Below are 11,348 nucleotides of genomic sequence, written 5' to 3' on the forward strand. Positions count from 1 at the left end.
TAACATCTATGTTTGGATAACTACTCAACAAATTTAATTACAGCATCTTCTGAATCATAAATAATTATTAATTTTACCATTCTTTGATTATTTGAAGTAGGTTTTCTGATACTATATTATTTATGGGGAGACCTCCTATAAGGAAAATCCAGTAACGCTGACTCATTTAACAGATTGTGCGTTAATCTCCTGCTATTTGCTTAGCACAGTTCTAGATGTAAGACAGACAATAAATATAATAAGTGAACTAAATAGTATATAAGAATGTGATAAGTACTGTAGAGGAAAAATAGAGCAAGGTAAGGAATTGGCCGTGCCAGAGTAGGCATAGTTATTAGAGACCACAGGGAGAAAGTGGGCAGCCATCTGAGGAAAAAGCATTTATGGCAGAGGGAACAGCCTATGTAAAAGCCTTAAGGCAAAAACGTACCCCGTATGTTCAGAGAGCAGTATGGAAACCAGTGTCTTGATGGGTGTGAGCAAGGAGGAAAATAATAGATGGGAGGGTTAGGGGTGGGAGTTGGAGTATAATAGGTCACTTGGAGCCCTGTAGACTATTTGAAGGATATGTTTAGCAGAACATTGAAATCTGATGTCTGCACTCCTGCATGTTACCCCACTGCAGAACCACATTCTTTCTCCACATCATCAGGTACAAATAATCCCACAGTAGCCATTACTGCTCTTATGGTCCCCAGACCTCCTGTGCAAAAAAAAAATAGAAAAAAAGAAAATTTTTCTTTATATTTCAAAAATGTGTGTTTATAAGCAACTTGCTTGTGGTCTCCATTTTGTATAAATGTATAGAAAGTGGAGAATCTGCATTTTCAAATAAATACGGAGGAAAAATATCAAGTTGTTTGCTTTCGGATGCAAATATTTCCCACAAACAAATATATTTAAGAAAATAAGCTGTTTTAAATGGAAGGTATTAATAAGAGTCAAAACAGATGGCATCCTGGAATCTCATTTTTGTAACAGCAAGATGATACAAATCTTTGTATCTACTTGAAGATAGTCTACAAAGAGTCATTTTATTAGCCCCTGGATTGTGACTGCTTATATTTTGTGTGTGTTTTGATGTCTTTGCTGACAGGAGTTTTTGTCTTCATTTTTCCCCCTCCCCCCTCTGTCCTCTTATTCCAGAAGTACAACAGGGGAACCAAAAGAAAGAGAAAAGGAGGAGGGTAAAGATTCCAAGCCACGTTCTCTGCGGTTCACATGGAGCATGAAGACCACCAGTTCAATGGACCCCAATGACATGATGAGAGAAATCCGCAAAGTGTTAGATGCAAATAACTGTGATTATGAACAGAAAGAGAGGTTTTTGCTTTTCTGCGTCCATGGTGATGCCAGGCAGGATAGCCTTGTGCAGTGGGAAATGGAAGTCTGCAAGTTGCCACGACTGTCTCTCAATGGGGTCCGCTTCAAGCGAATATCCGGGACGTCCATCGCCTTTAAAAACATTGCATCTAAAGTAGCAAATGAGCTGAAGCTGTAAAGACACTCGAATTTACAGGATCAGGGAAGATACATCCGTATATGAGGTACAGTTTTTGAATGTACTGGTGATGCCTAATGTGATTGGCCTGTGAATCTCCCCATGTAGAATTTGCCCTTATTGCAATAAGGTTATACATAGTTATGAACTATAAAATTAAAGTCAGTATGAACTATAATAAATATCTGTAGCTAAAAAAGTAGGTTCACATGTACAGGTAAGTATATTGTGTATTTCTGTTCATCTTCTGTTTATAGAGTTGTATAATAAAACAGATGATTGCTTAAAAACTTGTATAGTTGTCTAGATTTCTGCACGTAAATGTACGTTTGATGCTTTGAGTTGAAAATGTTCTTTCTGTTATTTACATTCTGGTGGGTTTTTTAAATTCTTACCTCCATCATGCAATTTTGAAAATTGTGTCCAGAGTTAAAAAAAAGTGCACAGAAAACTAGTCTTTACAATTGTAGCATGGACTTTTAAAAGTTATTTTTAAATCATATTTAAATTTGAACCAGAAGCTGATAAATAGATCAGCTTTGTTATACACAGAATTACTCCTGCTTATCTTTGCTCTTATCCTTGTTATCAGACAAGGTTTAGTTGAGAAGATACAAAATGTTTACAGTGTTGGCACTTAGAAGGTTTTAAAATAAAGTACATGAAAATAATAATAGCTTTGCCTTGAACTAACCAAGAAGTCCTGGGGAAGAAGTTAAATCTACATCAAATTTCTTTTGAACTTGAAAGTGTTTCCTGGCCCACTACTAATTGGAGTGGCAAAATTAAAGAGAGTCAATATTTTATCTGGCTATTATAATGTAAGTGTCACTTAGGTTTGCTGCCTTCCAAATCCCATGACATTAATTGTGAAAGTATAATATAATAATGTTGGGACCGTTTCATAGCACAAACTCATCTTTACAGTGTTGAACAATGCATCAGTTAAGAAATAATGCCACCTCAGGAATTTATGGGCATTGGGAATGTTTGCCTCATGCTCCCCCCAAGCCTCTCCATCCACCCCTGACATAGTATACTATCTGTCATTACATAAGAGACTTTGGAGCAAAACATGCTATTTATAATAGTATATTATTGATTTGCGCTTATGTGGTTGTTCAGTTGGTTCCCATGTGACCTGTTTGTTTTTAATATTTTGCCAGATTTCTTGTATTTATTCCACATCATTATGCCTATAGTGTGCAGCTTTGTAATTGGGCATTTGCCTACTTTCTTTCATAATTAGTGATATATGCGATGTAAAACCACTAGTAAAGGTACATTTTAATACTTGTTATTTTCTACTGAATTAGCCTTGGAGGTTGACTGTGCAATGTTATTTAATGTTGTAATTACTGTAATATCAGCATATGGGCCCCATCTGCACACTCCTGAGAAATAGAAAGTGTATTCCAATTTCATCAGTTTAAAGAGAAATAAAGCTGTGACAAAATACTGTACTTCTAGCCTGCACTAGAAAGCTCTAAGCGTAGGTGATGTGCCATTCCATGATGGCTTCCAGACTAGGCTGATCTGTACTGTACTGTGATGTAGCTTTCTTCTGTAACAGCTGTGTTCTAAAATGAAGTGTGTTTTTGCCTTAGCAGAGGATGGTGTTTGGAAACAAAAAACAAAAAACAACTGTGTAGCCCCCTTTTAACCTAGTGTTCATTCAAAAAAAAAATGATGCAAATCTTTATTCACTTTCACTGGTGCACACTGAAATTTTACTTGAACAATTCTCGTAATAAAGCACTTGTCTTTTGCTCTTTGTCAGAATGTGAATTACCTGTTTTCCAGTGCAGAAGTCTTCTGTATGGGGAGTTGCTTTTATGTGTGCTAAATTTAGTTGACAGGGTAAACTCTATGTAGGTTTTTGAGATGTCATTATGGCATGACAAGAAAAAAATTAATCTTTTTATTGGAATTTCTATCAATTAAAACATTTTTTGAAAAATAGACATGCTTTTTCCAAAGTAGAAGCTGAATGATTTTTTTTTTTTTTTTTTTACATTTTCTCACTCTGGTTATCTCTTCTGCATTTGTAGCAAGGAATTTTACTTCAGTACTTTTTAATGAGCTAAAAATGAATATTAGTATTCACTTTAGGTTTTTCCATTTTATATGGCAACATAACTTTTTTTGAAGATTTAGAGAAGTTTTGTAGTATGTTTGCATAAATAAATACCAGATTATGTTCACTGACTATGCAATATCAGGATTTCCTTCATTTCTGTTTAAGTATTATTTTATATAACATTGCTAATATTAAATTATTTTGTAGAGACAGTATTAATTTGATAAATAATAAGATGAAATATGCTCCAAAATCCTGACCCAATAATATAATCTAAGAATGGATTTTATTTAAAACCCAAAATACTTTATTGTGAGGTGATTTTCACCAACAGTACCATTTCACAATGTGGGTAAAAAAAGGACATGTGATGGAGTGAAATGCCAACTTACTGTAAATAAGTGATTTAATGCATGTGTCTGTCCATCAAGATCTCTGCTTTCACTTTAAAAATATCTATTGAGGGACCTCCTGTGTCTTAAAATATATAAAGGAATTGTAAAAGAGGTTTTCCTACTTCTGCAAGATTTTGGTCCATTTGGGAAGACAAAATATATACACACCCAGACCAAAAATACATACCCAAATAGAAAACAGTGAAAGTGCTCAAATAAGCACAAAAGAATAGATGCTGTAAGAATTCAGAGAAGGTGGGTTCTGTATCAGCATGAGAAAAGAAGGGCATTTGAGGGATTTGAGGATGGATAAAATTCAAGAAGGTGAATGGAAGGAACATGTGAGAAAAGGCTGGAAGTTAGTAAGGCTGTAAGACATATTTTAGAAATGAACCACTTATTCTGTGATGTGACAGGGCTTACCTAGGTTGATAGATAGAAGATTATGTAAAGCATTGATTGGCAGCCTCAGCTTGAACTTGACCTATGATTAGAGGGAGGAAATTTGGCCTTTTCAAGCCCAGGAGATACCTAATAAATTGATTGTAAATGAACAATTCATTAATTCAGCAACTTTTTCAAGTGCCAATATACATCAGATTCTAGGTTCTGAGGAAACAGCAGTTTAAAAAAAAACAAAAAACACCTGTATTTAATAGAAATCTGTGGGATGACTGAAGGCTAGATAGAGCCAGGAAGATCTTTTCAGAGGCTATTAGCTGCAAAGCGTGGATGAAATAGTCTAGATAGAGATGATTAACATAGGATTGAAAGGAGGGTATATTTGAGAGACATTTCTAAAGCTGTATCAACAGGATAGCATGAGTAGGATGTGGCCCATATTCTACTGAGTGGAATGCAGGGAGAGCTTCCTGGCATAACGATTCGAGTTGTCAGCTTGCACATGAAGACTTTTGCTTTCATCCAACATGGATAAGTACTAGAGTTATCCTTCTATCTAAAACAAGAAGACAAAGAAGAAACATGAAACAACAGATTCTAACGGCATTGTCATTTTGATGGAGTGTTTTCAAAACATTGTATATCAGCCAATGAAGAACAGTGATCCCTAAGAGGAAACAAGTGAAATGAACCTTGTGACTGACCCCAGCTGTCTGCCTGGAGAGAGTTTCTAGGCTGTAACACATGGAGGGGAAGTCCACGTGGAAGTCCACTTAATGAAGTACACCTTCATGAAGGAGTTGGAGCTGGGAGACCAAGGCAGCTGAAGTCTAGAGGGAGACAGCTATACCAAAACTCCAGAGATAGGCAGAGGTCAGCATACACGTGGAGAAAACTACATGAAACCAGTGAAAGGACCGCCTGAAATATTGGAATGATCCTCAAACCTCATACAGAAGTAGTGCCTGCTCCAGCCAGCCACAGTGAAAAACCTCATAATTCATGGGTCATGGGGAGAGTACTGAGAAGTTTTGCCTCAGTAATGGGAACCAGTTAACCCTAGATTAAATACTGTGGTGTTCTGCTTAACAAAGTTTAGGAAGCAATATCCAGAAGAACTGTTTCTAAGTAACTATGTTCCAGAACAGAGCTCAAGAATATTAATAGGAATACAAAGGATGCATTACCTGACATGGTAATATTCATAATATTTAGCCTCCATTCAAAAGTTTTCCTGCATGCAAATAATGTTCTAACTGAACTATTGTTTAAAAAAAAATTAGATCACACATTTATGTAGAAACTTGTCTGTATTGCATTTTTAATTTTTTAAAGCCAGCATGGTTAAAAATTAAATTCTTTTTGTTCATCTCATTGGGCTGTAACATCATTGCATTTTTCTGTACATGTAAGAGAACAGTACATGTTCATGAGTATAAAGCAAGAGATGTGTAAAGGAGAAGGGTATATGAAGAGGAATTATCTGAAAAAAAAATTTATAGTACAGCCAGTGCATATTTTGATTTTTTCAATGCTCTTGGCACATACTGTATGTTTTGGAAATAAATCCCCCAAAACCATTTGTAGATATGGAATATCATCTGCAAGAGACATCATCTTTTAAGAAAAAGAAACCTAGATAACTATTGCTGTACTGTATTATCATTGCAAATAGACATGTTCTGTAAAATTTCCTAAATAATTGCTGCTTGTTTAGCTTACCCTTAGTGGTTTGATGGTACTACATTTGATAATATAGACCAAATGTATGGAAAATGATATTTCAATCTTGATCTTAATTTTCTAAGGAAAAAAATGTTAAATTTTAGTGACATTCACTTTGAAATATGAAATTGAAAAAAGCTGAGGAAGACTAAGATCATCTCTAGGTAAGTCATGTTTTATCTTAGATGATGTCATAGAAATAGTAAAGCAAGTAAAATGATAGAAAAGCATCAATTAATACCTGTTTATTGTGAGAAATCAAAAATTTTAAAACATAAAATGTCCAACTCATGTCTACTTACCTATAAACAAAACCAACTAAAGTTAACTATGGATTCTCAAAATTTTATTTTCTTAAGGTGGAACCTGAGTTATATTGGGTTTATTGTTTTCTCTTTATGCCATCTGTAGCTAATTCTGTATGAGATATTTTAAAATTTGATATCACCATACACTTTATATGAAATTTTCAACTCTAATGGAAATTTGTATAGAAAATTGTTACCATGTCTAGATTAACTGATGATAGACTTGGTCAAAGAATCAAAATATCCTGAATTGAAAGGCTCTTACAATGCTGAATCTACTCTAAACTGTCCCCCAAAACTGCTCATGCTACTGCTGCTGCTCCAAAGACAAGGCTAGCCTGCTCTAAATATTTGCAGGGCCAGATGCAAAGAGCAAAAAAGACCATGTCCCAAAGCACAGCCCTCTTCTTTCCCATCCTCATCTCCCCCAGCTGCATCCTTCACTGGTATGGGCTTGAAGCACAAGCACATGGAGAAATGAATATGCATGTATTTCATATAACAATCATGAGTAGTCTCTCATTCAGCTTACTCATGTTTTGATTTTCCAAAATGTTTAGCTTAAATTTAGACATACTTCCCATGACACGCTTTAGTAATAATAACAACAAAACAACAAAAGGAAGAAGGGAAAGGTTATCTGATACAAGGTTTCCTTAGTGAACCCATGCTAATTGCTAATAATTATCTTTCATTTTCCATCTTAATGTAATTACTTCATACATTACTCAAAAGATTTTTCTAGAGACCAACATTTACCTGTTTTGGTAGTGCCTTGGTGCCTCAGTTATTTCTTGGCTCAGTTTTGCAAAGGACATTTATAACAATTTGGAAATCTCACCTGTTGAACTGTTTCTGTTCCCTTGAATGTTACTTCTCCATCCAGGAGTTATAAAATAATTTTAATAGCAATGAAAATAGTCATATACACTATCCTGTTGGTAAAGCCTTTTATTCTTACAAAAGCAGCATGTGTTCAAAATTTTAGAAAGCATGGATAAGCTGGTTCTTGTTTAAGATGGTGATGTGGGAGGATCCTGAACTTGGCTACTTCCATGGATAAACTGAATCTACAACTAAATATGTAACCCAACCCCCAATAAGTCACACTCCGTGACTCTGTGAGTCACAATCAAGCATTAACTGAATTCCTAGCTACTCCTGAGGAGCAAAGAGATTGAACCTCAGGCCTGAAATGATAAAACTCCTAGAAAAAAACATAGGTGGTCTTTTCTAACCACAACTGTCAGACTGGAAATAAACTACAAGAAAAAAACCGCAAAAAACACAAATATGTGGAGGCTAAAAAGAAATGCTACTAAGTAATCAATGGGTCACTGAAGAAAAAGGAAATTTAAAAATACCTGGAGACAGAAATGGAAACGTAACAATCCAAAATCTATGGAGCACAGCAAAACCAGTTCTAAGAGGGAGGTTAATGGCTTACCTCATGGAACAAGAAAAATTTCAACCAACCATTGGAAGGACTAACGCTGAAGATGAAACTCCAATACTTTGGCCACCTGATGCGAAGAACTGACTCATTTGAAAAAACCCTGATGCTGGGAAAGGTTGAAGGCAGAAGGAGAAGGGGACGACAGAGGATGAGATGGTTGGGTGGCATCACTGACTCAATGAACACGAGTTTGAGTAAACTCCGGGAGTTGATGATGCACAGGGTGGCCTTGTGTGCTGCAGTCCATGGGGTTACAAAGAGTTGGACATGACTGAGCAACTGAACTGAACTGAATCTTACACCTAAAAGAACTAGGAAAAATTGAACAACAACAACCCCAAAGACAGTAGAAGGAAAAAATCATAAGAGCAAAAAATAAGAGGCTAAAAAAAAAATAGAAAAGAATGAAACTAAGAGCTTGTTCTTTGAAAAGACAAACAAGATTGATAAGCCTTTCACCAGACTCATCAAGAAAAATTGAGACCTGAATAAAATCAGGAATGAAAAACAAGTTACAACCAACACTACAGAAACACAGAATATCCTAAAATTGCTACAAATATATGCCAATAAAAATGTGCAACCTAGAATAAAAAGAAATTTTTAGAAACACACCATCTCCCAAGACTGAATCGGGAAGAAATAGAAATATGAACAGATCAATTACCAGTGTTGAAACTGAATCAATAATTTTAAAAGATACCTCCCAAAAAACAAAGGTCCAGGGCAAGAGGGCCTCATGGGTGAATTCTAGCAAACATCTCAAGTACAGTTAACACCTATCCTCAAACCATTCCAATGTACTGAAGAGGAAGGAACATTTTCAGAACTCATTCTATAAAGCCAGCATCACCCTGATACCAAACCCAGACAAAACACCACGGAAGAAGAAAAGTACAGGCATGAATCAATGATTAACATAGATGCAAAATCCTCAGTAAATATTAGCAAACTGAATTCAGCATATACCATGATGAAGTGAGTTTTGTCCCAAAGATGCAAGAATGGCTTGATATCCACAAATCAATCAATGTGATACACCATATTACCAAACTGAAGAACAAAACTCATATGTGCTCAATATATGAAGAAAATGCTTTTGACAAAATTCAACTTCAATTTATGGTGAAAATTCTCCTGAAAGTGTACAGAGGGAAACATACCTCAACACAAGGTCATATATGACAAGCTCACAGTTAACACCATACTTTACAATGAAAACCTGACTTTTTTTCTCTAAGGAATAAGAAAGGAAGCCCCCTCTCACTGTTTGCAAATGGCATTATACTATACGTAGAAAATCCTTAAAATGCCACCAAAAACGATTTTAACTAATAAATGAATTCAGTGAAGTTGCATGGTACAAAATTAACATGCATAATTTTTTTTGCATTTCTATACACTTAACAGCAAACTATCAGAGAAGAAAACTATCCCATTCACAATTACATCTGAAAAAATAAAATAGGAATAAATCTAAGCAAGAAGGTAAAGACCTACACATCAAGGACTATAAGACCTTGCGGAAAGAAACAGAAGATGACACAAACTAACAGAAAGGTGTACTGTGCTCATGGATTGGCAGAATTAATGTTGCTAAAATGACCATGCTATCCAAGGCAATCTACAGATTCAGTGCAATCGCTATCAAAATACCAATGACATTTTTCACAGAACTAGAATAAATAATTCCAAAATCTGTATGGGGACACAAAAGACCCCAAATAGCCAAAACAATCTTGAGAAAGAAGAACAAAAGTAGATGTATCATGCTCCCTGATTTCAAGCTATATTATAGATCTACAGTAATCAAAACAGTATGGTATTGGCACAAAAACAAACACACAGCTCAGTGGAACAGAATAGAAAGCCCAGAAATAAAGCCACATATTTGTGGTCGATTTATGACTAAGGAGGCATGCCAATGGGTAAAAAACAGCCTCTTCCATAGATGGTGTTGAGAACATTATACAGCTACATGCAAAAGAATCAAACTGGACTACTTTTCTTAATACTATATACAAAAATAAAATTGATTAAAGACTTAAATGTTAAGACCTGAAACCATAAAGGTCCCAGTTCTTCTGGCAGCATGCTCTAGAGTGAAATAAACCAGTCACAAAAAGACAAACACTGCTTGATTCCACTTATGTGATGTAGCTCACTGTCAATTTCATAGGGACAGAAAATGAAAATGTGATTGCCAGGGGCTGGGGGAAGGGGAAGTGGAGAGTTGCTCAATGGGTATAAGGTTTCACTTTGTAAGATGAAAGTAATTCTGGAGATTGGGTTGCACAACAATGTGAATGTACTCAACAACATTGAACTCTAGACTTACAAATGATTGAGATGGTCAATTGTATATGCATGTCTTACCACAATTAACCAAAAAGAAGAGCAGCAACAACAAAAAGGGCAGAAATAAACTTAGCTCACAGGAGTCATGTCTTCACTGTAGGCTTACATGTTCTTAATTACTATTGTTTCCTATTGTTATATTATGGCATATATAACTTAATGCCATTGGCTTCATATAGCAGGCCTCTTCCATTGTTTCCTTTTCAAGACAGGTAATTCCAATTTTGTATACTTTCAGGTAACTTTGCATCTTAAAATCACCTTTTGTCCCCTCTTTAAGTGTACTGATTTGTGACAAGAATACCTGGCAAGTACTAGAAAACATGATGCTGGAGATTCTTCTCTTATGGCGTTTCAAATTTACTAGCATCTAAAAGGTTTCTGTTCTCTCTTTAAAAAGACAGCACCAATTCTTGTTGATGTATGACAGAAAACCACAAAATTCTGTAAAGCAATTACCCTTCAATTAAAAATTTTTTTAAAAAGGCATTCCCTCAATACTTCCCTGGTGATTGAGAATTCACCTTCCATATAGAGCTCTTAGACTATGCCTGGCTCTTTGTAAGACCCTAATAAATGAAAGTTTGCTGTCATTATTTTTCTTATTTGTTGCCAGCATTTCTCAGCTGTTTGCCTTTTACTTTCCTTCTGCTGTCTTCTGAATTACTAGCCTATCCTTTACAATTTCTTTCATCACTCAACCATAAAAAAATCTCCAATCCAGAGATTTAATAAACATTTATTTTCTTGCAATTATTAAAAAAGAAATCCAGACTGAGAAATTGGTTCCGATTTTTAAACTCTTGTAAACATTGTATTCCCAGAATATCATGGACAGATGTGGCCTGAGAAATAATTTCATTCACACCCTCATTTCTCTGATGAGGAAACAGAGATCAAAGATGTTTTTGTAAGTGGTTTCATCCAGTCTGGTCCAGGAAGATTTTGCATGCTGGGCTCTGGAATCCCAGCTTGCTGTTTTGCCAGTACTTTCTAAATTCTTCACCAACAAGTTGAAAAAAGTGAAAGTGTTAGTCGCTTCAGTCATGTCCTACTCTTTTGGACTGTAGCCCACCCGGCTCCCCTGTCCACGGAATTCTCCAGGCAAGAATACTGGAGTGGG

At 35.6% G+C, this 11,348-nt stretch overlaps 1 protein-coding gene across 6 annotated transcripts in view; it reads left to right on the top strand.

Moving 5' to 3' along the window:
• MARK1 (microtubule affinity regulating kinase 1) overlaps positions 1-3,646 on the top strand; it is a 142,524-nt gene extending 138,878 nt beyond the window's left edge. Inside the window, exon 17 of one of the 6 annotated variants that reach the window (XM_065938364.1) lies at positions 1,147-3,646. In XM_065938364.1, the coding sequence (XP_065794436.1) occupies positions 1,147-1,501 (355 nt within the window). In that variant the 3' untranslated portion in view covers positions 1,502-3,646. The remainder of the gene's footprint in view (positions 1-1,146) is intronic. The other 5 variants (XM_065938365.1, XM_065938362.1, XM_065938360.1 and 2 more) reach the window with 5 other exon arrangements.
• Positions 3,647-11,348: the final 7,702 nt, after the last annotated feature.

The sequence above is a fragment of the Muntiacus reevesi genome, chromosome 5, assembly GCF_963930625.1.
Source record: "Muntiacus reevesi chromosome 5, mMunRee1.1, whole genome shotgun sequence".
Classification (NCBI taxonomy): Eukaryota; Metazoa; Chordata; class Mammalia; order Artiodactyla; family Cervidae; genus Muntiacus; species Muntiacus reevesi.